The following is a 27,404-nucleotide window of genomic DNA, read 5'->3' as shown; positions in this document are numbered from 1 at the left end:
GTCCTTAACAGAGTGAGGGTCGTCTACGAGGTCGTTTCCGCCCAGCTTGTATTTGGTGTTCTGATTTTTGTTGCCAATGTGTAGGACAGAGCATTTGTTAGTTGAGATTTGGAGTCGCAGAAATAGACAATTCTCGAGGTTAGGGGAAAAAATGATAAATGCTTTTTTTAAAAAAAGATTAGAAATCTAAGGATTTTTTATTGAAAGGAAAAAAGGCTGAGTTGATGATTTATAGATTTGGGAGTTACAAAAGGGTTAAAAGGGAAGGGGAAGGGAAGTATAAAGTAAGAGAAGAAACAAAGGAAAGAATATGATGGTTACTGGATAGAAAAGAGGTGGAAGTCCTAATATTTTACTACTTTTTCTGTTTCTTTCCTTTTGCTTAATTTTTTTTCTTATTTTAAGAAAACATTTTCCGTAAGAAAATATCTTATTTTTTCTCATCTTTTTTTAAATAGTTTGATACTTTTATTATAGAATTAATTAATTTATTAAATTATAAATGGGAAAACTTTCAGTGATGCAGAAGAGAGTATGTTCTCTCATGCCTATAATATAAATATAGACACTCAGATTTTTGAAAAATTGTTACCAAACGTTTTGAGAGTTTTAGGGTATCTAGAAACATCAAACTATTTTTATGATTCTTAACCTTTTTGCACATAAAGAGGGATTGGATCTGAAGGGAGGAGAAAACTTTGATCAGGGGAAAGCCATCACAACGTGGCTTGTAAAGGGGGCCTGTTTTTCTGGAGGACGAACATCTGTCAGAAGTCTGAAATATGACTAAAACTATAAAAAGTCCAGCTGTAAAAAGAGATGAAAGAAATATAAAAGATGAAAGAAAGAATACAAAGAACATAACAGAGAGAGTTTTTGCTGTGTTTTTCTACCTTGGCAACTTTGAGGCGTTTGGACTTCAACTCCCAGAATTTCCCAGTTTAGCATGGCTGGCTGGGAATTCTGGGAGTTACTGAAGACCAGGCATTTTAAAACTGGCAAGGTTGAGAAAAACTGCATTAAGACAGGGTTAGTTTTAGCCAGCTTTGACAAATCACAATGGAAAGTTTGTACAATAAAGGCCAAGTCAAACATAGGTAGGCCTTAAGTTACGACCAGTCGCTTAGCAACTGTTCGAAATTATGACAGATTCTGAAAAAGCTATTTATGACCAAAATTTGAAGTTCCAACATCCAGGGCCCCTCCAGCTATCACATAAATGCATTTTGGGCACCTGCGTTCAGGGTCATTTGCAATTGTCTGCAGTCATGTTATCATGATTTATGATATTTTTATCAAAAACTGGCATTTACTTCCAATTTTTGGTACTAGCAGCCATAATGAACTATTGGTTCCCTTAATGACCGCAGTATTCACCTAACAACTGCAGCAAAAAAAGGTTGTAAAATCAGGTCTGGTTATGTAGTGACTCATTTTAGAACTGTCATGATCAAAATTGTGGGGCCTCTTTTGGTCGTAAATTAAGGACCATAACGTAATGTAAATGCGTTATGATTTAATGGAAAAAAATACACTCAGTCTACTTGGGTTGACGCGATATATATTCTGGGACTTGAAAAATGCCAGTTTTTAAGAACGATGGAAAAACTGGTTTCCAGTGCTTACTTATTACCCCTAAAAGTAATTTAAGCATACAATTTTAAAGCAGTTCAGATCAAGTAACCAACCCACTTGATCACTTCACTGGGATTTTAGATGTTAAAAAACCTTTTCAAGATTTTTTGGTCCCTCATGGTTACAGCATTGCAATCTGTATGACAAAAATTTTTTTTTGCTTTTAATATCTCCCTCCTTCCAGTTTTGAAGCGGAGCCCAGAGCTGTGTTTTAGAAAAATTATCCCCTTGGGGCAAGGATGTTTGGCTCATAAGCAATTTTTTAAAGAGCTGGTATTTATGGATTATTATTATTTATTTTTTTTACAAAACCACATTTTATTTTTGTTTATTTCCTTGTGAAGAAGCTGATATTTCACCAGAAATCCCCTCCCTTGTTCTCTTCTCAATTTTTCATGGACTTTGGGATACTCTTCCTCAATTTTAATCTGAGTACAAGTGAATATGTCACATCTGCTCAGATTGGCAATAATTTTCCTTTCCAGGCCTCTTCCCCTTTTCCTTAATCTTTAGGCCAAATTGCTACACAGCTGGGGAACATAGAAACTTTAACTAAAGGTCTGGTGGAAGATAAGAAGCCAATATATGACTTTATCCACTCTAACTTGAGCTTTTTTTGGGGGGGGTGTATTGTAAAACAGTTTACTGTTTTCAAAGGCAGTTTATGCATTAATCCCAGTTCTACATTTTTCTTGTAATTACTGTATTGTTTCCATTGTATGTTTCCAATTAGCTCTCTTTCTGTAGTGTGCCTTTATTTTTCTTCGACTATTTGTTTATTACATTTTTATCCTGCCCCTATCCTCAAGACTTTGGACAATTGGCAGTACGAAACAAAGATTAAAAAATAGAATTAATAAATGCATGTCCCGCGTTTCCTAAACGCCAGGAAATAAATACTCATGTAAACAAAACAGATCAATAGCCCAAACCTAGCTCTTTTAACGTTGTTATTTTTCAAATCTCTAGCAAAACAAAATTGTTTTAACCAACTTTTTAAAAATAAAAACGGGCAATCAGATCCTGTACAGGATGGGAATTTAAAGCAAGGAAGATTATAATGGATAAGCAGATTTTATTGACAAAGGTGACTTACACACTTCTGACACGTGTGAAAAAGAGATGGGACCTCAAGCAGTCCTTCACTTTTTTGATACCCACCCTCAGACACCCTATCAGGTGCCTATCTCCCAAATCCAATTCCTGTTTTTGCTGTGATTTAAGAAATTCATGCCCCCTTAAGGAGGTCCATCTATCGGGACCAAGAAGAAGGGCCTTCTCTGTGGTGGCTCCCGTCCAGTGGTGAAATGCAATTTTTTTTACTACTGGTTCTGTGGGCATGGCTTGGTGGGCGTGGCAGGGGAAGGATACTGCAAACGCTCCATTCCCATCCCACTCCTGGGGGAAGAATTTTGCAAAAGCTCCATTCCCACCCCACTCTGGGGCCAGCCAGAGGTGGTATTTGCCGGTTCTCCAAACTACTCAAAATTTCCGCTATCGGTTCTCCAGAACCTGTCAGAACCTGTTGAATAGCACTTCTGCTCCCGTCCCTATGGAATATCATCTCTGTGGAGATACGATTGGACCTCATTTCGACACTCTTTTGCAAGATTCTGAAGACCTGGGTTTGCCAGCGAGCCTGGGGACCCTAGAGTGAAATGGAGCCCATAAGTGGCTTATTTGTTTGTTGTTGCCAGGGAGATGGGGGGGTTTACTGCTTTTTTATTTTTTTATATTGGGTTTTTATCTTTGTAAGTCCTCCAGAGTCACCGAGAGTCAGTTAGGTGGCGTTATAAATGTTCTTAAATGAAATAAAATAAATGCTATAAACCAGGAATGAAATGCTCCTGCTTTGGACCGGATCGCCCGATCCAGTAGCGATGGCGGTGGGTGGTTCAGAGAACCGATAGCAAAAATCCCTGCCCCCCCCCCATGCCCAGCTGAGCTGCGCAATCATCAGAGGTTGTTTTTTTTTTTAACTTTTAAAAGCATTTTTTCTTTGGCTAAAAAAATGTTTTTAAAAGTAAAAAAAAAGCCTCTGATGATCGCACGGCTCAGCTGGGATCGTCAGAGCCTTTTAAAAGCATTTTTCTACAACCTCTTTGGCCGAAGAGGTTGTAGAAAAAATGCTTTTAAAAATAAAAAATAAAAAGTTGGCCACGCCCACCCAGTCACATTACCCGCACCACCAAGCCACGCCCACAGAACCGGTAGTAACAAATTTTACATTTCATCACTGCTATAAACTATATATTACATTGGCACTCTCTTGCTCTCTGTAATTAAGATAGACTCTGTTGATTATTTTCCTAATATTCTTATTAAAAACTAAAAATCCATCAGCCATTTTAGGGGACATGCCTTCAGTCTTTCTCTCATTACTTTCCAGTAAGCTGTATTAAGTCTAGTCACGGTTATTTTGAACAGTAGGAGCTCAATTCATAAAATGTACCAAGGTACAGGGCCTAAGGGCAGGATAATCAGTCAGTTGAAACGCGCACTTTTAACACGCACTTCTGAAGGAAAACAAGTTGGCTCTGAAATGTTTGTTACTTAAACTTCAAATATGAAGAAATATGAAGAAATATCGGTATGACCTACGCATAGCTCATAAAATCATCTGCTACAATGTCCTACCTGTCAATGACTACTTCAGCTTCAACCACAATAATACAGGAGCACACAATAGATACAAGTGAACCGCTCCAAATTCAATTGCAGAAAATATGACTTCAGTAACAGAGTTGTTAATGTCTGGAATTGCAGAAAATATGACTTCAGTAACAGAGCTGTTAATGTCTACTTGACTCTGTGGTCTCATCCCAAAATTCCCAAAACTTTAACCTTAGACTGGCTACCGTTGACCTCACCTCATTCCTAAGAGGTCTGTAAGGGGCGTGCATAAGAGTACCAGCGTGCCTACTGTCCCTGTCCTAATGTTCCCTTTAATTGTATTCACTTTATATATTCAATTCATGCTTATACTTCTATATATTATCTAATATGCACTTGACAAAATAAATAAATAAATAAAATAAAATATAAGTTAAAGCTTCATCTGTACTTATAACTGCTGTGAAGAATATTGCGAGCCGCTTTTTTGTATCTTTTTTCTTTCTTTTCTATTTTTCTACAGCTTTTCTTTTCTTGACCAGCCCTTGCATTTATGACCATTGCAGCATCCATACAGTCATATGACCCAAATATGGGAACTTAGCCCACATCATCAATACTGGCATGTATTTAGGATATTACTACATCCCGGGATCATGCGATCGCCATTTGTGACCATCCCAGCTAACTTCAACCAGCAAGTTAACAGGGGAAGCTAAATTTGCTTAACAACCACATGATTCACTTAACAACTGAAGTGATTCACTTAACAACTGTGGCAAAAGAGGTCATAAAATTGAGCGTGACTCACTTAACAACTGTCTTACTTAACAATGCAGTTGTTCCCAAATTCTGGTCCCAATTGTGGTACAGATAACCCTTCCCTTAGGATCACAATTGAGCCCCAGATTTTTCATGCTAAATGAGACATTTGTTAAGTCGCCTTTGCCCCATTTTACAACCTTTCTTGCCACAGTTGTTAAGTGCATCACCGTAATTAAATTAGCGATGCGGTTGTTAAGTCAATCTGGCTTCCCCATTGACTTTGCTTGTCAGAAGGTCGCAAAAGGTGGATCACATGACCTGGGGAAATGGCGACCATCATAAATAAAAATTAGTTGCCAAGAATCCCCCCAAAAAATTTTTTTTATTGAAGAGACAGTGCCATTTCAGGATAATGAACGACGCTATAGAGCACCGCACACCAGAACAACTAGACACAAGAACAGTTTTTTCCCGAAGGCCATCACTCTGCTAAACAAATAATTCCCTCAACACTGTCAGACTATTTACTGAATCTGCACTACTATTAATCGTTTCATAGTTCCCATCACCAATCTCTTTCCACTTATGACTGTATGACTATCACTTGTTGCTGGCAATCCTTATGATTTATATTGATATATTGATCATCAATTGTGTTGTAAATGTTGTACCTTGATGAACGTATCTTTTCTTTTATGTACACTGAGAGCATATGCACCAAGACAAATTCCTTGTGTGTCCAGGATATTACTACATCCCGGGATCATGCGATCGCCATTTGTGACAATTGTACCCTATGATTATCATTAAGTGTTGTATCATTAAGTGTTAAATTGTACCCTATGACCATCATTTGTGTTGTAAATGTTGTACCTTGATGAAGGTATCTTTTCTTTTATGTACGCTGAGAGCATATGCACCAAGACAAATTCCTTGTGTGTCCAATCACACTTGGCCAATAAAAATTCTATTCTATTCTATTCTATTCATCCCAGCTAACTTCAACCAGCAAGTTAACAGGGGAAGCTAAATTTGCTTAACAACCACATGATTCACTTAACAACTGAAGTGAGTCACTTAACAACTGTGGCAAAAGAGGTCATAAAATTGAGCGTGACTCACTTAACAACTGTCTTACTTAACAATGCAGTTGTTCCCAAATTCTGGTCCCAATTGTGGTACAGATAACCCTTCCCTTAGGATCACAATTGAGCCCCAGATTTTTCATGCTAAATGAGACATTTGTTAAGTCGCCTTTGCCCCATTTTACAACCTTTCTTGCCACAGTTGTTAAGTGCATCACCGTAATTAAATTAGCGATGCGGTTGTTAAGTCAATCTGGCTTCCCCATTGACTTTGCTTGTCAGAAGGTCGCAAAAGGTGGATCACATGACCTGGGGAAATGGCGACCATCATAAATAAAAATTAGTTGCCAAGAATCCCCCCCAAAAATTTTTTTTATTGAAGAGACAGTGCCATTTCAGGATAATGAACGACGCTATAGAGCACCGCACACCAGAACAACTAGACACAAGAACAGTTTTTTCCCGAAGGCCATCACTCTGCTAAACAAATAATTCCCTCAACACTGTCAAACTATTTACTGAATCTGCACTACTATTAATCGTTTCATAGTTCCCATCACCAATCTCTTTCCACTTATGACTGTATGACTATCACTTGTTGCTGGCAATCCTTATGATTTATATTGATATATTGATCATCAATTGTGTTGTAAATGTTGTACCTTGATGAACGTATCTTTTCTTTTATGTACACTGAGAGCATATGCACCAAGACAAATTCCTTGTGTGTCCAATCACACTTGGCCAATAAAATTCTATCCTATTCTATTCTATTCTATTCTATTCTATTCTATTCTATTCTATTCTATTCTATTCTATTCTATTCTATTCTATAATGCAAATAACACACAACCAGAGAGAGATCAATGATAAATAACATACATGCTAATAACTATAACTGTACTATGTTAACGGTAATTGCAATAATACAACCAAAACCAAAACTAAAACAAAAGGAAATAAAAGAAAACTTCAACTAAGTTTCTACTTACCTTAGCTTATTTACAAATTTTTCCATATTAAATCCATAGTTTTATACATCTTTGTTGTACTGACATTCATAAACTTCCCTCTCATTTCTACCTCTTGTCTCTATCCCAGCATCCAAATTTGGATCATGTGACCATCGGGAGGCTGCAACAGTTGTAAGTGTGAAAAACGATCCTAAGTCACTTTTTTAGGGTGCCGTTATAACTTCGGACAGTTGCTAAACAAATGGTTGTAAGTCGAGGAGTACCTGTACTAACTTGAGGACTACCTGTGAGTCTCCAAGCACCCGAATTTGGACCACGTGTCCATGTGGAAGCAGCCCCACCACCCTGCAGTTCAGGATTACTCAGGCTGATGGTTGCCCTGGTGCAGAATAAATTTCACACCCTGTTAAGGCGGCTCACCTTCCATTCTGAACTGTCCTCAACCCGGTACTGGATCTGATATTTGGCTTGGAAGAGAAAATCCTTAAGAGCGGGAGGCGCACTCCACCTCACGCTGAGCTGGTCCTCCAGGTCTCCCACTCGGCTCACGTGGACATCCGAGGGTGGATCGGTTGTGACTGTCGAACAGGGACAAGTGGGGACAAGTCAAGACTTCAAATCAAGATTAAGACTTAAAAAGAACTGGAGGCAAGCACAGCAAAATGCATCTTTCAGTCATACTAGTTATCTCCTATTTAGGTTGCCTGAACCAGTGATTTTGTTTTGCTGTAAACAGAGTAAACTCCAGAAATCAATTTTAAAAAACCACAGAAAATCATAGTCATGTGACCCTGGGACTCTGTAGACATTAGTAAAGGTGAGCCGGTTGCTAGGCACCCAAAATTTAATCACATCACTGTAATGTTTGTGTGTGTGTGTGTGTGTGTGTGTGTGTGTGTATGTGTGTGCAAGTGTATGGCGATCAGAACTTCGAAATCGGGTCCTCAGTACAGCTAGTCCTTGACTTATGACCACAATTGAGCCCAACATTTCTGTTAATCAGTAAAACAGTTAAGTGAATTCTGCCTCATTTTGCAACTTTTCTTGCCACGGTTGTTAAGTGAATCCCCACAGTTGCTAAGTTAGTAACATTTTATTGTTGTTGTTAAATGAATCTGGCTTCCTCATTGACCTTGCTTGGCAGAAGGTCGCAAAAGGGGATCACATGACCCTGGGGCATTGCAGCCCTCATAAATAGTGGTCAACTGCCAAATTCAGAATTTTAATCATGCCACCAATCAGGATGTTGCAACAGTCATATGTGTGAAAATTGGTCATAAGCCGATTTTTTCAGTGCCAATGTCGGCTGGCGGCCCCCAGGGGGAGGGCCTTCTCTGTGGGGGCTCCCACCCTTTGGAACGAACTTCCCCCTGGACTTCGGCAACTGCTGGACCTTCGGACTTTCCGCCGAGAACTGAAGACCTATTTGTTTGTTCGCGCAGGACTGGCATAAGATTTTAATAGGATTTTAATTAGTTTCAATGTTTTAACATTTTAAAATTTGGGTTTTATTCTAAATGTTTTAATTCGGCCATTTGTAAAATAAGTTTTTTAAATTATGGTTTTATGTGTATCCTGTTGTTGTTTTTATCATGGCTGTAAACCGCCCTGAGTCCTTCGGGAGAAGGGCGGTATAAAAATTTAATAAATAAATAAATAAATAAATAAATAAACTTTGAACAGTCACTAAATGAAGTGTTGTTAAGCCGAAGGCCACCTTTCCCTTTTGGGGGATCCATCATAACTTTGAACGGTCACTAAGCCACTGTTCGTTAAGTGAGGACTACCTGTATTGAGGGAAAAGGCTCTGCCAGGGATGTGTTCGTAGCAAAGCAGTGCTGACTGCAGACAAACTCTCTATGCTTCAACATTTTATGCCCCCTTGTTCCTAGTGGAATATTTCATTGGGAAGTTGAGAACCACCTGTGCAAAATGGAGTCCAGGCCCGCCATTTTGACAGGACTCACTGGAAATGGCTGCTTCTGGGAAAGAGGGAAAACCAGAATGACGTCTCCTATAAGGGGACAACCACTGTCCTAAGGGTGAAATGCTACCGGTTCGGCCTAGTTTGGTCGAACCGGTAGCGATGGCGGCGGGTGGTTTGGAGAACCGGTAGCGACAGCAGCGCGAGGCTCCGCCCACCCGCCCGGTCATCATTTCCTAGTTTTAACCAGGAAGTAACCGGCTTTTACCCTCTGCGCATGCGCAGGAGGGTTTGTACATGTGCAGAGGGTCCACACGTGGGCAGGCGCGGCACATGCACTTCCAAACCAGTAGAGAAGTAGATTTCACCCCTGCGCTGTCCTCTGATACTTGTGGGTCTCGCAAAAAGTGCCTCTGTGACTCAGCTCTAGCTGCTACAGGCTCATCCTTCTGCAGAAGCCAACCAGAAGGAGGCCTGCAGGGATTCAGGCCAAATCTTGCAGAGTAGCTGCATCACCACGGCGTCTGCCACAAGGAAAGAGCAACGGATGAAAGAGCCATGAATTTAGCATCTTCTTTAACACCAGTGGTGCTTTTAGGTCTTTGTCTCCCCACCCACCCCCCATTGTTACTACCAGTTGCAGCCCAATTTTAGACGAGCTGAAATCAAAGCTCTAATCCATGTTCAGGATTTGACTGCATGTTGTAGGAGACGAGGAGGCAGAGGTGGGTGGGGTGGAGTTAAATGAGACATCAGCCTAGAATCATTACGTTCCCACAAATGATTTAATATGGAACTTTGCTTGACTAGATTCTTGTGCATAGATTTGAACAATAAATGTTCTGAATTGCAACTTAAGGTATGGTCCTGATTCTTTGTGCCTGACAGTTGTACATAAATAGAACGGTCTTCCTTGGCTAATGTGGATGGTATCCCCTCCTTTCAACAATCATTATCATCTATTAATGACCCCAAATCCCTTGCAGGGTGGAATCTAGGCAACTGAATGGAGCTGAGTGTTTACTGGCCGGATGCCTTTCCTGTCGCCAATTCAGCGTTAAATATCTGCCTTTACCTAAGATCAAACTCACAGCCTCCCAATTGTGAGGCAAGAGCTCCACCTCTAGGCCACCGCAACACTCCCCCTCCTTTCAACAATGCAGACTATATTTACGTAGGCTTTGCTTAACAATTGTCTGCTTAGTGACTGTTCAAAGATACAACAGACTCCTCAAAAGGTATTTACAGTTCATTGTTCCAACAGCTGTCCGCCCCAAAGTCACGTGATCACATTTTGGATGTTCAGCAACTGATCTGCATTTATGGCCATTTACAGTATCCTGTGGTCACATAATCTCAATTTATGGTGTTTTTTTGCTGGGAAACAGCATTTACTTCCAGTTTGCACCAAAAAACATCCAGTGGTGGGTTTCAAATTTTTTTTTTACCGATTCTGTGGGTGTGGCATGGCTTGGTGGGTGTGGCTTGGTGGGCATGGCAGGGGCAGGATACTGTAAAATCTCCATTCCCACCCCAATCCAGGAGGAGGTTACTGCAAAATCCCCATTTCCTCCTGATCAGCTGGGACTTGGGAGGCAGAGAATAGATGGGGGCGGTGCCAGTCAAAATTTTTACTACTGGTTCTCCGAACTACTCAAAATTTCCACTACCAGTTCTGCAGAACTGGTCAGAACCTGCTGAAACCCACCTCTGAAAACATCCATTACAAACAATGGGTTCGTTTAATGACGGCTGCAAAAAGATCATAAAGGTCAGTTCTGTGATGATCACTTAACAACCAGCACAACTTATGGTCATAAATTGAGGAGTATACATCACTGCTTTGTCCCATCTCAGCCCTATTAGTGGCTGGCTCGTGCCAGCAAGATTTGAACTTCTGGAGGGCAGGTTGAAAGGGAAATAGTTAAGGCACAGCAAATGTATGTCTGGAAGGGAGCAAAACGCCCCACAGGAAAAAAAGAAGAAAGATCCTAATTAAATTAGGAGCAATTCCACTCACATATAACCTATTTCCTGCTCACTGCTTCCTTCCTGAGTTGTCAAAGATCTGTTTCTCGGTACATCTGAACTTTTTCTACTTCGCCAAATGAGTCCAGTATATCCCATGTGAGGTCACAACATATGTTAGGGATTGTCATTATGGAGAATGACTGGCTAGAATTTATCTCTTGCCACTAGCACTTTTTTAACCTTGACAACTTTAAGACCGGTGGACTTCAATGCCCAGAATTCCCCAGCCAGCCCAAAATGGCTGACTGGGGAATTCTGTGAATTTATTTATTTATTTATTTCGATTTTTATACCGCCCTTCTCCCGAAGGACTCAGGGCGGTGTACAGCCAAGTAAAAATACACTATATACAGATTAAAAGAAATTAAAAGAAAACATATTATAATGTGGCCGAAAATTTAAAACAATTTAAAATCTTAAAATATAAATAACCCCAATAAAATTTTAATCCAGTCCCGCTTGAATAAATAGGTGTGTTTTCAGCTCACGGCGAAAAGTCCGAAGATCAGGCACTTGACATAAGCCAGGGGGAAGTTCATTCCAAAGCATAGGAGCTCCAACAGAGAAGGCCCTTCCCCTGGGGGCCGCCAGCCGACATTGCTTGGTGGACGGCACCCTGAGAAGGCCCTCTCTGTGTGAGCGTACGGGTCGGTGGGAGGCAAAAGGTAACAGTAGCGGTCTCGTAAGTGCCTGGGTCCTAAGCCATGGAGCACTTTAAAGGTGGTAACCAGAATCTTGACGCGCACCCGAAAGACCACAGGAAGCCAGTGCAAACTGCGCAGGATTGGTGTTACATGGGAGCAACGAGTTGCTCCCACTATTACCCACGCAGCTGCATTCTGGACTAGCTGTAGCCTCCGGGTGCACTTCAAGGGCAGCCCCATGTAGAGAGCATTGCAATAGCATTGAAGTTTCCTGGTCTTAAAGTTGTGAAGGTTAAGAGACACTGCACTAAAGGCTCAACCATCTCCCTCCTAATTTCAGGGATATCTTTTCCTGCAAAGTATTTAAAGCTGTTTCACCCCACAGGTTTGAAAGGCAGGTCATCCTCTGTTCTAGAGCACGCTCAGACCCCAAATCTACATGTCTCCCCACAAACCAGTGGTAGGATTCAGCCAGTTCGCACCACTTCGGGAGAACCGGTTGTTAACTTTCTGAGCAGTTTGGCAAACTGCTTGTTGGAAGAAATCATTAGGACAGAGAACCGGTTGTTAAATTATTTGAATCCCACCACTGCCACAAACTGATGGATTATGGAGCAATACTTGACTTATGACAACTGAGCCCCATATTTCTGTTGCTAAGCAAGACAGTTGTTAAGTGAGCTTTGTCCCATTTTACGATCTTTCTTGCCACAGTTGTTAAGTAAACCACAGTTAGTAACACGGTTAAATGAATCTGGCTTGTCCGTTGACTTCGCTTGTCAGAAGGTTGCAGAAGGTGATCATATAATAGAATAGAATAGAATTTATTTATTGGCCAAGTGTGATTGGACACACAAGGAATTTCTCTTGGTGCATATGCTCTCAGTGTACATAAAAGAAAAGATATTTTCATCAAAGTACAACATTTACAACACAAATGATGGTCATAGGGTACAATTTAACACTTAATGATAATCACAGGTCACAGATAACCCCGGGACACAGCAATGGTCATAAGTATGAATCAGTTGCCAAGCATCTGAATTTTGATCACATCAGCATGGGGATGCTGTAACAGTCATAAGTGTGAAAAATGATCATAGGTCACTTCTTTCGGTGCCGTTATAACTTTGAACAGTCACTAAATGAATGGTTATAAGTCACGGACTACCTGTATTTAAGTGGAATCTTCATGTTTGGGAAGTCTACCCACCTGTGAGAATTAGTGGCTTGACACTAACAATGGGGCTGTGAAAGATAATGATTGCTACCATATTTCCCCAAAAATAACACTGAATCTTATATTAATTTTTGCTCGAAAAGATGCATTATTTTCCAGTTAGGTCTTATTTTCGGGGAAATACGGTACTAAATGTGTCCGTCTGGCTGATCATCTTAACTGGGACTTATTTTGGGGGTAGGGCTTATATTGTGAGCATCCTGAAAAATTATCCAGTTAGGTCTTATTTTGGAGGGAATACAGTAAGCAGAAGGATTTTACACCCTCATTGTGACACAGAAGGGCGGCATGGTAGCTTGGTGGTTAAGACATTGGGCTTGTCGGTTGGAAAGCCAGCAGCTCAGGTTCGAGACCCGAGTGCCACGCAATGGGCTGAGTTCCCATCCTCACCTCAGCTCCCGCCAACCTAGCATTTTGAAAGTATGCAAATGTGAATGGATAAATAAATACCACTATGTTGGAAAAATAACAGCGTTCCGTGACATCAAGCTGACCACACAAATGTCTTCGGACAGCGGTAGCTCAATGGCCTTGAAACAGAGATGAGCACCGGCCCCTAGAGTCAACAACGACAAGTGGAGTCAAATTCGCAGGGACTCCTTTATTTATTTATTTTTACTTCTGGCACAGAAGTACAGTTGTCTTCAACTTACAACAGTTCATTTAGTGACCGTTCAAAGTTACAATGGCACTGAAAATAGTGACTTACGACTGGTTTTTTTGCACTTACGACCGCTGCAGCATTCCCATGGTCACGTGACTTACATTCGGGTACTTGACAACTGACTCTTATTTATGACGGTTGCAATGTTCCGAAGTCATTTTGTGACCTTCTGACAAGCAAAATCAATGGAGAAACCGGATTCACTTAACAATCATGTCACTACTTTAACAATTGCAGTGATTTGGCAAGAAAAGTCATAAACTGGGACACGTGATCACATTTTGGATGTTGGGCAACTGATCTGCATTTATGGCTATTTACAGCATCCTGTGGTCACATAATCTCAATTTATGGCATTTTTTGCTGGGAAACAGCGTTTACTTCCAGTTTCCAGCAAAAAAACATCCAGTGATGGGTTTCAAATTTTTATTACCGGTTCTATGGGTGCGGCATGGCTTGGTGGGTATGGCTTGGTGGGCATGGCAGGGGCATAGTACTGTAAAATCTCCATTCCCACCCCAATCCAGGGGGAGGTTACTGCAATTGGATACTTGATAACTGACTCTTATTTATGACGGTTGCAGTGTTCCGAAGTCATGTGACACCTTTTGCGACCTTCTGACAAGCAAAGTCAATGGAGAAACCGGATTCACTTAACAATCATGTCACTACTTTAACAATCGCAGTGATTCACTTAACAAATGTGGCAAGAAAAGTCATAAAACTGGACAAAACTCACTCAATAAATTTTTCACTTGACAACATAAATGTTGGGCTCAATTGTGGTCGTAAGTTGAGGACTACCTGTAGTAACCAGGGCTGAGCCGGCCAGAGGAAACCAACTTGTAGCACTCAAAGCTACAAAAGCTGAAACTTTTGCACAACTTTTGAAATTGTCAAGGGGCACATTAGCCTCACGGAATCAGCCCTGATAGCGTCATAGTTGACCACGGTGAGCTTAAAGCAGCTTTGCCAACCAAACGTGAAGAGTTGCTCTCAAGATTTGTTGGTTCAACTGCAAGGACTTTCTTACCAACATCGACAATGTCCAACATCACCACATCAGATACAGCCATTCCAAGTCGGTTGGATGCTTCTACCCAAATTTCGTAAGGCGTAAACAGGGCTAAATCCTTGGGAATGTGGCAGGAATATGGGCCGGCGGTGTGGTATTCTTGGCAGATATTGTCCCGACCATACCATCTGCAAAACAAGAGTTCTTTCTTTTATTTATTAGATTTTCTTTTTAATCCCACCTTTCTTACTGCATAAGTAATTCTGTTGTGCCTCGTCCGCTTTCCCCGCAGCCGGGCCCATCTTATCTGCTTCTGAACGCTGAGGAATGTCCTAGCATGCCTCCCGGCCCCAGCCCTGGCTCCATGCCCAGACAGGCTGAGGAAGAAGAAGCGCCTCCAGCCCCCAGCCCTGGCTCCATGCCCAGGCAAACAGAGCAACTAGACCCCTCCCCCTCCCCCACAGCAAGTGAGCCTGAGGAAGGTCAATTACCAACAGCTGCAGACTGGAGTGACCCTCGCTTCAGGAGAATTGATAAGCGGCGTCAACAGAAGGAAGGGAGGGGCAGGCCGGGATAAGTGCTGAGTCATGGAGCCACACCCCATGGCCTATATAAAGGATCTGCTTTCTGGCATTCTCTGAGTCAGGCAAAGTCTAAACATATCTTGCTGAAGTCACTTTCTGGTCTCCTGCCTGCCCTGAGGATTTTGCTAGGACTTTGGCAGAGCTGCAGAGGCACGCCTGATTCGGATTTCCCTGACCCGGCCGTCAGCGGAGGAGTGGGACACAACAAATTCAAGCAAACAAACATTTCTAACATCCTTTCCTCCTCCTGTTTTACCCACAACAACCACCCTGTGAGGTACGTTGGGCTGAGAGAGAATGACTGGCACAAGGTCACCCAGCTAGTTTTTGTGGCTAATCTGCAACTAGAACTCACAATCTCCTGGTTTCTAGGCAGCACTTTAAGCAGTATACCGAACTGTTTTGTTTGCGCGGCCCGGTTGCTGGCATGCCAAGGCCCGGTGCCCATCCACGGACCGGGAGTTGGGAACCCTTGCCCTAAATCTCCGGTTCTCAACCTTGGCAACGTTAAGATGCATTGACTTCAACTCCCAGAATTCCCCAAGCCAGCATAGGAATCACAATCTTATTTTGACTGATACCAGGTCAGGAAGAATTGTCTGAAATTCAACAAGACTACAAAAGTCCATCTCATTCTGTGTCTCTTTGTTCTAAAGCAGGGGTCTCCAACCTTGGCAACTTGAAGACTTGTGGACTCCAACTCCCAGAATTCCTCAGCCAGCTTTGCTGGCTGAGGGATTCTGGGAGTTGAAGTCCACAAGTCTTCAAGTTGCCAAGGTTGGAGACCTCTGCTTTAAAGGGCAAATCACCAACTTACCACCCCTTTGGTGCCCGTATCATCAGCCTACCTCAGCTTATATTTCAGGGAATAATTGGTATGCAGGTGTGTCTCGCCTTCTGACCCAGGTACCCATCTGCAGGTGAGGTCTTTCAAATTCTTAGACCAGCAAGAAATGTTGGTCGGCTTTTCAGGAGGCACTGAAAGATATAAATAAATCCATAGGGCTCTATACTCAGGTACATGCAGGTAGCCTTTGATTCACAACAGTTTAGTAACAGTTTGAAGTTACAAAGGCACTGAAAAAAAGTGACTTACAAGTGGTCCTCACACTTACGATCATCATAGCATCTCCAAGGTCAGGTGATCAAATTTAGGGCAATTGGCATTATTTATGGTGGTTGCAGCATCCCAGGGATCATGTAATTCACCTTTTGTGTACTAGCTGGCTTCCGACAAGCAAAGTCAGTGTAGGAAGCTGGATTTGTTTAACAACCTTCACTTAAGAACTGCAGTGATTCATTTAACAACCATAGCAAAAAAATGCTCACAGAATCAGGCACAACTCACGTAATAACCAGGGAAATTCTAGTTCCAATGGTGGTTGTAGGTTGAGGACTGCCTTTATATCTGCAGGGGTGGGCTGCTGGGGGTTCGGGAGAACCTCTAGCTACGATTCTGTGCAGTTCGGTGAACCCCCAAATCCCACTCCTGGCTGGTCCCGCCCACCCCTCCCCTCCCCTCCCAGGAGTCCCCATGCGGCCTGTTTTGGATGCAGGTAAGTGCGGGGCGTGCGTGGAGGTTTGGGGACGGCAAAAAACAGGCCTACCGGAAGCTTCGGAAAGCCGTTTTTGCCCTCCCAGAGGCTCGAGGAAAGCCTCCAGAGCCCAGGGAGGGCAAAAACGCCACCACCGCCGTGGTGCATGAGGCTGACTAGGCCACACCTCCATGGCCACGCCCACCCAGCAACCGGGCAGAGAACTCCTTGTTCAATTTTTGAAGCCCACCCCTGTATATATTGGTAAACAGACTGTGCTTTTTACTGGGAAGCACAAATGCCAGCTGATACGAAATAGTAAAAGGAGAGGTTTTTAAAACAGCAGCGCCTCCCTCTTTTTTGGCCCTGGTGAGAAATTTTAAACCATGGCCTCCAGTTGCCCTCGGCGTACTCCCAACCTGTTCCCAGCTGAGGTTTCCATCCTTCCGAAACCAAATCTTTAAAAATAGCCCTGTAACAATTTAGACTATTGATTTAGACACATGTCATGGTTCAAATGGCGTGTTTTCCTCTTCAAGAGCAACATTCCAGAGCAGAAACCTTCAGTGGTGCAATTCAAATTTTCCTACTACCGGTTCTGTGGGCGTAGCTTGGTGGGCGTGGCTCAGTGGGCGTGGCAGGGGAGGATACTGCAAAATCTCCATTCCTACCCCACTCCAGGGGAGGTTACTGCAAAATCCCCATTTCCTCCCGATCAGCTGGGACTCGGGAGGCAGAGAATAGATGGGGGCGGGGCCAGTCAGAGGTGGTATTTACCGGTTCTCCGAACTACTCAAAATTTCTGCTACCGGTTCTCCAGAACTGGTCAGAACCTGTTGAATACCAGCTCTGACCTTCTTGTGTCGCTTCTAAGGTTTAGAGAGTAAACTGGGAAGACCAAAAAAAGGCAAAACGCTAAATGGGCCCGAGGAACCCAGAATGGGATGGAGCCCTGCAAATGGCTTGTTTGAATGGCTATTGGATTTTTATCGTTGTAAGAATGACAGACGCACTAAAAGTGAGTTGGGGGGGGCATATAAATGTTCATTCGTTTGTTTGTTGCTAAATAAATAAATAAATACAGGTAGTCCTCAATTTACAACCACAACTGAGCCCAAAATTTATGTTGTTAGGTAAAAAAATTTGTTAGGTGAGTTTTGCTCTCTTTTACAAACCTTTCTTGCCACAATTGTTAAGTGAATCATTGCAGCTGGTACGTTAGTTACACGGTTGTTAAGTAGATCTGTCTTCCCCATTAATTTTGCTTGTCAAAAGGTCTCAAAAGACGATCATGTGACCTTCGGACACTGCAACGGTGTTGTGACCCAGGTTCCTGGACCTGGACTCCTGGACTCGGATGATTCAGAAAGTGAGGGAGAAGACCTGGCAAGGCCTGCTTCTCTTGGGCCCTCTCCCTCCCTGGCACGCACTCAAAGGGAGGAGGAGGGGCCGGCAAAGCCTGATTCCCTGGAGCCTCCTTCTGATTTGGCAACGCCCCAAGAACAGTTTTGGAGTGATGCAAGATTACGGAGATGTGACCGGCGTGCGCAGCAGCGGAAGAGTTGGGACAAAGCCAAGTCATAATTGTCATGCAGTGACATCTGCAGAGACTATAAATAGGAGGCGGGACTTCCTGGTTTTTTGTCTTGGACAAAGCAATGAATTGGCGCGAGCTAACTGTCTCAATGGAGGGAAGAATATATTTGTGAGTAATTCTGGCCTTATCTATAATTTCCTCGTTATCTCCAGAAACTTGGCAGGCCCATGGGTAGACGTGGCCAGGACATGTATCTATGTAAATAAAAGGAGAAAAGAAGGCCTCTGACTGACTCTTTGCTGGGAGTATTAGGGGGTGGGAAACAGAACAAACGGTCATAAGTGTGAACCAGTTGCCAAGCATCTGCATTTTGATCACATGGTCATAAGGATGCTGCAAAGGTTGTAAGTTTGAAAAATGGTCATAAGTTACTTTTTTCAGTGCCGTTGTAACTTTGAACGGTCACTAAACGAACAGTTGTAAGTCGAGGACTACCTGTAAATAAATAAATCAAGCAAGCCAGTTTTAACCTGGTCGAAGCATTGCCCAGAAGCTTCACAACAGAGCATGGCTTCTAGCTCACCATCTAAAGCAGGGGTCACCAACCTTTCGGACCTCAGGAACCATTAAATTCATAATTTTAAATCCTGCGGACCACTAATATGATCTGCCTAATGACCGGCTGAGTGGGCGTGGCTAGGTCGGTATGTGACTGGGTGGGCGTGGCTAACTTGATGTCACTCACGTTGAGGGGCGCAGCTCACCGGCTTCTACTCGCCCCTCCCCTCCTAGCCCTTCCTCGCCTGCCTGCCCAGGCTCCTTAGGGCCCCAACAGGAAGCAGTTGTTGGAGCTAAGCAGCCACCCTGAGAAAGAGTTGGCAAAACAGCTCAGTACAAATTGGATCTGACCGAGAAGGAGGCTCAGCAGAAGCACTTCACTGAGGACTAGGAGCATAGGCTTTCCAAGCAGAGGGAAAATCTGCGGGAGTGGAAGGCCAGGTACAGGTGCCTGGAGCTCAGCGGGCTGAGATGGTCAGACAGTTCCAGGCCATGATGCAGTCCCACTGGAACAAGGCCCTCTGGCTCTTCGCCACCAGCAACGCTTCCCTCCAGCCTTTGCCCAAAGCCCCGCACCAAGAGGCTGAAGCAGACCCCAAGTCGGAATTTCTGCCTCCCTCCAACCCACCCAAAAAGACCCCAAAGGGGGAGACTCTCTGCAGCAACACAAATATTCATTGCATGTATCGGTCCCAGGGGCCATAGTTTGAGGACCCCTGATTTAGTGCAATATAAAAAATGCAAATAATTTTTCTGAGGACCACCAAAATTTTCTCGCAGACCACCAGTGGTCCATGGAGACTGCTGATCTAAAGGGAAAGTGAATTGTGATTTTTTTCCCCCCAGTCTATTTTCACTGCAGCTCTCTTTGGCATTTCTACAGGTAGTCCTCAACTTACAACCATTCACTTAGTGACCGTTCAACATTTTAATGGCATTGAAAAAAGTGGCTTATATGACCAGTTTTCATATTTACAATTATTGCAGTTACCCCTGGGATCTCAAAGACAAAATTCGGGCACTTAGCAACTGGCTCATATTTAGGAGAGTTGCAGTGTCCCAGAGTCACGTCATCCCCTTCTAGCATAACAACCGTGGCAAGAAAGGCAAAATTCACTTTAACAACTGTCTCACTTAGTAATGGAAATTTGGGGTTCAATTGTGGTCCTCAATGTCTATGACATTTATTAAGTGGAGATTCTCAGTCAGCCAGGTACCTCATGGTTGTCCGAAAGGTGCTTCGGGATTCTGATCATAAATTGAGGACTACCTATAGTCTATATGGTCTGAGAATAGGCGGCAGGGGTACGAAATCGGGGGCGGGGGGCGCTAGGGGTTCAGGAAAACCTCTAGCTAAGATTCTGTGCAGTTCAGAGAACCCCCAAATCCCACTCCTGGCTGGCCCCTCCCCTCCCAGGAGTCCCCACGTGGCCCATTTTGGATATAGGTAAGTGCAGGGCGTGCGCAGAGACTCAGGGAGGGCAAAAAACGGGCCTCCAGAGCCTGGGGAGGCTATTTTCGCCCTCCTGGAGGCTCAAGGAAAGCCTCCAGAGCCTGGGTAGGGCAAAAATGCACCCTCTCACTACGGTGCAGGAGGCTGGCTAGGCCAGGGGTCTCCAACCTTGGCCACTTTAAGTCTTGTGGACTTCAACTCCCAGAATTTCTCAGCCAGCAAAGCTGGGAGTTGAAGTCCACAAGTCTTAAAGTGGCCAAGGTTGGAGACCACCTGGATTAGGCCACGCCCATGGCCACACCCACCGGCAACCGTGCATAGAACCCCTTGCTAAAAAATTTTGAAGCCCACCCCTGTACGAAATCCACCCAGTAAAGCCTCCAACGTACGTCCTACATAGAGACACGACCCAGCCAAGATGTTTCCGCCGTCCTTGCTGTGGCACACCAGGTTATCCCCTGATTGCTGCCGCGATCCATTCAGCTGGGTGAGGGTGACGCTGAGCGTGGTGGCCCCCAGAACCCTGTAGGTCTCGGCTGGGAGCTTTCGGCCATTCAGGGTCCAATAAAGGTCCTCGGCCTTCAGGCCTGAATTGGACGTGACGGAACAGTTGGCCGTGAATGAAGCCCCAATGTGGAGAGTGGCGTCTTGGGGAGCTATGATGGCTGGGTCTGCAGCGAAAGGGGGGAAAAAAGATCAGATCAATCTCTAGTGTTGGTTGGTTGGTTGGTTGGTTAGTTTGTTCCTTGAGGGGGGCATCCAAGTGGATGTTATACCACTTGGCGATCAGCAATAGCATTAGCAGCCCTTCTTTCTACAACAGTAATAGAAAGTAGCCGTTTTATTTATTTTTTATTATTGTTTTTATTTACTTGCATCCCGCCTTTATTACTTGTACAAATAAAATCAAGGTGGTGAACATATCTAACACACCTTCCTCCTCCCATTTTCTCCACAACAACCCTGTGAGGCGGGTTGAGCTAAGAGAGAAGGGACTGGCCCAAAGTCTGCTGACTGACTTTCATGGCTAAAGCGGGACTAGAACTCACAGTCTCCTGGTGATTGGCCCAAAGTCACCCAGCTGGCTTTCATAACTAAGTCAGGACTAGAACTCACAGTCTCACGCTTGGTGCCTTAACCACTACACCAAATTTATCAATTAAGGACTATCAATCAAGTTATTAAATCTGTATGCAGCCTGACTCCCAACCACTCTAGCCATGCCTAGATGTAAATTTCTGTTGCTTGCTTCATAGAGTACCTTCTTTCCAAATCCAGCTAATCCCCGATTTACAACCGTTCTGTCGTGTCTTCGGCTCCCAAGCCAGGCCTCCTGGCAGAGAGTGACTCAGAGAGTGAGGGGGAAGAGCCGACAGGGCTTCCCTCTGCAGGACCTTCCTCTCTGGCTCCGCTCCAGGTCCCAGAGGCAGGCCAGGTGGAGGAGATGACGAGGCCTCTTTCTCCCACATCTTCCCCCTCCCAGGCAACGCCTCAAGACCCAGCTTCTGACAATCAGTCCTGGGTTAAATCCCAGGTATTGCAGAAAGGAGAGGCGTGAACAACAAAAGAAGGGGTGGGGCAGGCCTAGACAGTGCTGAGTCACAGAGCCACACCCCACAGGGTATAAAAGCAGGAGGAGCTGCCCTATAGCTTCTTGTGATGGACAAAAACTGACTCTTGGAAACTGGCTGCAATATTTCGAGACTAAGAATTTGGCTTCTGGATTTCTGTTTATTAACTGCAGTTACGCTGGCTTCTGAGGAGATAAGAGAACTTGGCAGGCAATCGCAGGTTCGTTGCCAGAACTGATATCTGTCGTAGGAATAAATTGCTGGCAAATATAGTCAGCTCGTGTGTCTTCTTGGTTGTGGTTGGGGGGGGACAGAACATGTTCATTTAACAAATGTTCAAAATTATGACAGCACTGAAAACATGCAACCAATCATCACATGAACTTTGCAGTCATGTACATATGATGATTGCGGGATCATGCGATTCACATTTGTGACCTTCAGGCCAGCTTCCAACAAGCAAAGTCAATGGGAGAAGCTGGATTTGTTTAACAACCGTGTGATTCACTTAATGACCATAGCAAAACGATTGTAAAATTGAATGCAGCTCACTTAACGACTGCAAGGCTTAGCAACAGAAGTTCCAGTCCCAAATGTGTCATAAATCAAGGACTACCTGTACCTTTCTGCAGGTTTGTGTATATTTGTGACAGTTGTGTCTTTTCACAAACGATATGCTAGGACAGAGGTCTGCAAACTTGGCTCTTTTAAGACTTGTGGACTTCAACTCCCAGAGTACCTCAGCCAGCAAAGCTGGGAGTTGAAGTCCACAAGTCTTAAAAGAGTTTGCAGACCCCAGTGCTAGGACAGTTAATTATTTTAATCAATACAGAGGCTATAAATAAATATAGTAATAATGTAGTAATAATTAAAGGCATCTCAGAAGGCAAAGCATGATATTGGTGTCCTTTTCAGAGAATTCTAGTCCAGGAAATACAGCTTGAACAGTTGCTCTGTTCTCAAAAAGTACAGGGGCACAGATAGTAAGAGAACCAATAGAGCAAGGCTAGTTGGAGAATTCTGGGAGCCCAGACATCTTAAAATTGCTGTCAAGTTTCGAAGTGCACTTTTATTGTTGCAACCATTATCGCTTCTCAGCTTGCCAATGAACCAGAGGCAAGGGAAAAGGGAGATGGAATGTAGGCTCCAGACATCAAGAAGATGAGCCATGAGAACCAAGGACAGTTCGGCAGGTGTTAGTCAGAGCTAAAGACTTTTTCTCATAACAATACAATGCAGGGGTGAAATCCAGCAGTTTCTGACAGGTTCTGGAGAACCAGTAGCGGAAATTTTGAGCAATTCGGAGAACCAGCAAACACCACATCTGGCTGGCCCCAGGGTGGGGTGGGATTGGAGATTTTGCAATATCCTTCCCCCAGGAGTGGGGAGGGAATGGGGATTTTGCAGTATCCGTCCCCTGCCATGCCCATCAAGCCACGCCCACAGAACCGGTAGTAAAAAAATTTGGATTTCACCACTGATACAATGAGACTCAATTGGACAATGTGACCTGGTTGCAGCGTATGAGGCTAGAGAATTGTTGCCTATTGGCTTATAAATGAGTGGCCATCATTGGCCAACAGGTGATAGCTGCTATATAAGTAGCAGCTGTGTGTGAAGTTGGTTTGTTCGGGAATATTGCCCTATTTTTACTCGCTGTTAGTTTGTTGTTAATAAAGGATTTTTGCTAACCGTCAAGCCTCCATTCCTTCTTCATTCTTTGAATGAAGCACTGGCGACGAGGAGGTGGGATCCCTGAGGCGACGGTTGAGTACTGGTTACGGTAGGGGAGTTTATTTATCCTCTATCCTTGTCAATCCACATTGCTCCATGGCGGCTAAGATCTCTTTCGCTCCCTATGACCCGGCCTACGAGACGTGGGATGCGTATGTTGAGCGTTTTGACTGTTATCTCCTAGCCAACGATTTCACCGAACTCTCAGGAGATAGGAAACGCACCCATTTCCTGAATGCCTGTGGCCCACAAATGTTTGCAACGGCCAGAGCTCTGTTGGCTCCTCAATCAGTTTCTGCGGTGCCTTGGGCCACCTTGATGGGCACATTGCGAGCTCATTATGCACCAGCTCCTTCACGCATTTCCAGATGGTTTGCCTTTCGCCAGAGGGTCCAAAAGGACGGGGAGTCCATCAACTTGTATATGGCGTCTCTCCGGACCGCTGCTATAGAGTGTGAGTTCCCTAACTTGGATGACTCCCTTCTTGAGCAGCTGGTGTGCGGTGTGAGGAGTTTGCGATTGCAATGCCGTCTTTTATCTAGAACGGACATTACCCTCCAGTCTGCCTTGGATGAGACACGTGCCTATGAAATGTCAGAGAAGTCATCGGCGGAGATGCATAGGGTTCCGGCCACACATACGGTGGCCCACTCTGCTTCCATTCACCATGACGATGTTCTCTCAGAGGATTTCGAGGGTGAGGAAGATGAGGTGGGTCGCCTCCGAGTAGCCCCGGGAGCCAAGCGGCCACCAGAGCGGAAACCACAGACGGCGCCGTGCCTGGGATGCGGAGAGAATCACCCTCGCTCGTCGTGTCGTTTCAAAACTGCAGTTTGCCGCAAATGTGACAAACGGGGACATCTGGCTAGGGTTTGTCGTTCTACCCCACTGGACAATATTTCATCAGGTCTTCATCCAGCTCGACGGTTCCAGAGAGGTCCTTCCGTGTCCCAAGATGATTGCTTCACCGTGAACCGAGGAAACACCAACCCTGCAGTGTCGATCAGCCAGGCTTCGACTGGCTCCAACAAGAAAATTTTTCTTACTATCAAGTTGGAGGGGGTGCCCTGTAAAATGGAGGTGGACACAGGCTCTTCTAAATCTATTATTGCCTGGAACACCTTACAGAAGATAGCTCCAAGCTTCACTGAAAGTCGGTTGACTGAAGGACTATCAGGGGAATGATATTCCCATTCTTGGAGGTGCCCGCCTTCGGGTGGAGAAAGGTGTTTTCTCCGGTCGCCTCCCATTGCTTGTAGTTAAGGGTGACCTACCCAGCTTATTGGGGTTGGATTGGTTCTCAGCATTGGGCCTTAACATCACCGGCATTCATTCTACCACCACAGATGGGTTCGAGGCTCTGATGTCTGAGTTTGCTGAGGTATTTGCTGATTCCCTGGGTCAATATAAGGGCAACCCTATATCTCTAAACCTTGATCCCCAGGTGTCTCCTATTAGGCTTAAGCCTCGACGGGTGCCTTTTGCGCTGCGTCCAAAGGTGGACAAGGAACTGGATAAGTTGATTGCGCAAGGGGTGCTGGAGCCCACCGACCACTCTAAGTGGGAGACTCCTGTTGTCACCCCCATTAAGCCGGATGGTTCGGTACGCATCTGTGGTGATTTTAAATGCACATTGAACCGTGCTTTGCAGGCACACCCTTATCCAGTTCCTGTAGTCCAACACCTTCTCCACTCTTTGGGCCAGGGGTCTATCTTTGCTAAGTTAGATATGGCACAAGCTTATCAACAGCTTCCTGTGGATGATGCCACGGCGGCTGCACAAACCATTGTCACTCACAGGGGCGCTTTTAAATGCCGCCGCCTGCAGTTTGGGATTAGTGTGGCCCCTGGGTTGTTTCAGAGTCTTATGGAGCGGCTCTTGCAGGGCATACCTGGAGTCGTTCCATATTTTGATGATGTGTTGGTCTCTGCCACCAGCCAGGATGCCCTCCTTAGCCGCCTGCGACAGGTTCTTACCCGTTTCCAACAGACGGGCCTTAAGCTTAAAAAGTCTAAGTGTACATTCGGGGTGCCTAGGGTTGAGTTCCTGGGGTTCCTAATTGATGCTGATGGGTTGCATCCAACCCCGTCAAAGGTGGAGGCGATAAAAAATGCCCCTACTCCTACCTGCAAAGCAGACTTGCAGTCGTTCTTGGGCCTCCTTAACTTTTATAGCGTGTTCCTGCCCCATAAGGCTTCTGTGGCGGAGCCTCTTCATAGGTTACTCGATGGTAGGACTCCTTGGTCATGGGGCAAAGCCCAGGCCTCTGCTTTTGCTGCTGTCAAGGCTCTCCTTACCTCGGATGCCGTGTTGGTCCAATATAGCGACAGTGTCCCCCTTACTTTAGCTTGTGATGCCTCTCCATATGGCGTAGGGGCTGTTCTGAGCCACCTCCTACCAAATGGATCTGAGGCTCCAATTGCTTATTTTTCTCGGACTCTGTCGTCGGCAGAGAGGAATTATAGTCAACTAGATAAGGAGGCTCTGGCCATTGTAGCTGCCGTTAAACGGTTTCATGATTACATTTATGGCCGTTTTTTTCAATTGTTCACTGATCATAAGCCTCTTTTGGGGTTGTTGGCTGGTGACAAACAGACCCCTCAGATCATGTCTCCTCGCCTGTTAAGGTGGTCTATTTTTTTGGCAGCGTACAATTATCGGTTGATCTATCGCCCTGGGAAAGAGCTTTCCAATGCAGATGGCCTTAGCCGTTGTCCTCTCCCTTTGGGGGTCGAGGACCCAGCCCCTGCCTCTTCCGTTTTTTTTGTGGATGAGCTTCCTGCCTTGATGACTGCGGATGATATTGCATATCATTCCAAGCGTGACCCTATTCTGGCACAGGTTCTGGATTGGGTACGACGGGGGTGGCCACAAGACCGCCTGCCGGGGGAGTTCCAACCCTACAAGACTAGGCAATGTGAGCTGTCTGTCTTGAGGGGCTGTTTACTGTGGGGCAGTCGGGTAGTGGTCCCTCATCCCTTACGCACCTCTGTATTGCAATACCTACACGAAGGTCATCCGGGCATTGCCAGGATGAAAGCTTTAGGCCGCAGTTATGTTTGGTGGCCTAAAGTGGATCAGGCCATCTCAGAATGGGTAGAGAATTGCCGGAGTTGCCAATTGTCCCGGGCTGTGCCGCCTGCGGCCATGCCTACGAGGTGGGAGGTCCCTGGAAGCCCTTGGTCCCGGGTTCATATCGACCTGGCTGGCCCGGTCCATGGGCACAATTTTCTGATAGTGGTTGATGCTTACTCTAATTGGGTGGAGGCAGTTCTTATGGCATCAACCACGTCTGAGGCTATTAAACGGGCGCTGAGCAAATTGTTTGCCACCCACGGTTTGCCTGATGTCGTAGTTTCAGATAACGGGCCACAGTTCACCTCGGCCGTTTTTCAGATGTTCATGGCTAGTTTGGGCATTAGGCATGCCCAGGTTGCGCCCTACCATCCGGCCAGTAATGGCCGGGCTGAACAAGCTGTCCGGTCTGTTAAGGATGCCCTGACCCGGTTTGGATCGGGAACATGGCAGGAGAAATTAACAAAATATCTCTTGGCGCAACATACTACCCCATGTCCGATGACCAATCGCAGCCCAGCCGAGCTTCTTATGGGCCGGCGCCTGCGAACGACCCTAGACAGATTACATCCCAATTATGTCTCTGATACCCCATTGGCCTCGACTAGCCGTATCAGGACCTTTACTGAGGGGGAACAGGTTTTTGTCCAGAACCATGGGGGTTATCCCTTGTGGTTGCGGGCGGGTGTCCAAGTGGCGGGGCCTCGTTCTTATAGGGTGGAGCTCGAGGATGGGCGGTTGGCGGCGTCATGTGGACCAGATTCGG

At 44.9% G+C, this 27,404-nt stretch overlaps 1 protein-coding gene across 2 annotated transcripts in view; it reads right to left on the bottom strand.

The window, feature by feature from the left end:
* The window catches only part of CRLF1 (cytokine receptor like factor 1), a 72,612-nt gene that overhangs the window by 11,986 nt on the left and 33,222 nt on the right, over positions 1-27,404 (bottom strand). Inside the window, exons 1-5 of one of the 2 annotated variants that reach the window (XM_058163479.1) lie at positions 21,519-21,759; positions 20,647-20,928; positions 16,023-16,152; positions 14,609-14,778; positions 7,493-7,650 (exon numbers count right to left, since the gene is read on the bottom strand). In XM_058163479.1, coding sequence (XP_058019462.1) covers positions 7,493-7,650; positions 14,609-14,778; positions 16,023-16,152; positions 20,647-20,928; positions 21,519-21,726 — 948 coding nt within the window. In that variant the 5' untranslated portion in view covers positions 21,727-21,759. Of the gene's footprint in view, positions 1-7,492; positions 7,651-14,608; positions 14,779-16,022; positions 16,153-20,646; positions 20,929-21,518; positions 21,760-27,404 lie in introns of those variants that run through there. The other variant, XM_058163480.1, reaches the window with a different exon arrangement.

This window comes from Ahaetulla prasina, chromosome 1 (genome assembly GCF_028640845.1).
Source record: "Ahaetulla prasina isolate Xishuangbanna chromosome 1, ASM2864084v1, whole genome shotgun sequence".
NCBI classification, from domain to species: Eukaryota; Metazoa; Chordata; class Lepidosauria; order Squamata; family Colubridae; genus Ahaetulla; species Ahaetulla prasina.
This window is presented reverse-complemented; position numbering and strand designations above follow the sequence as displayed.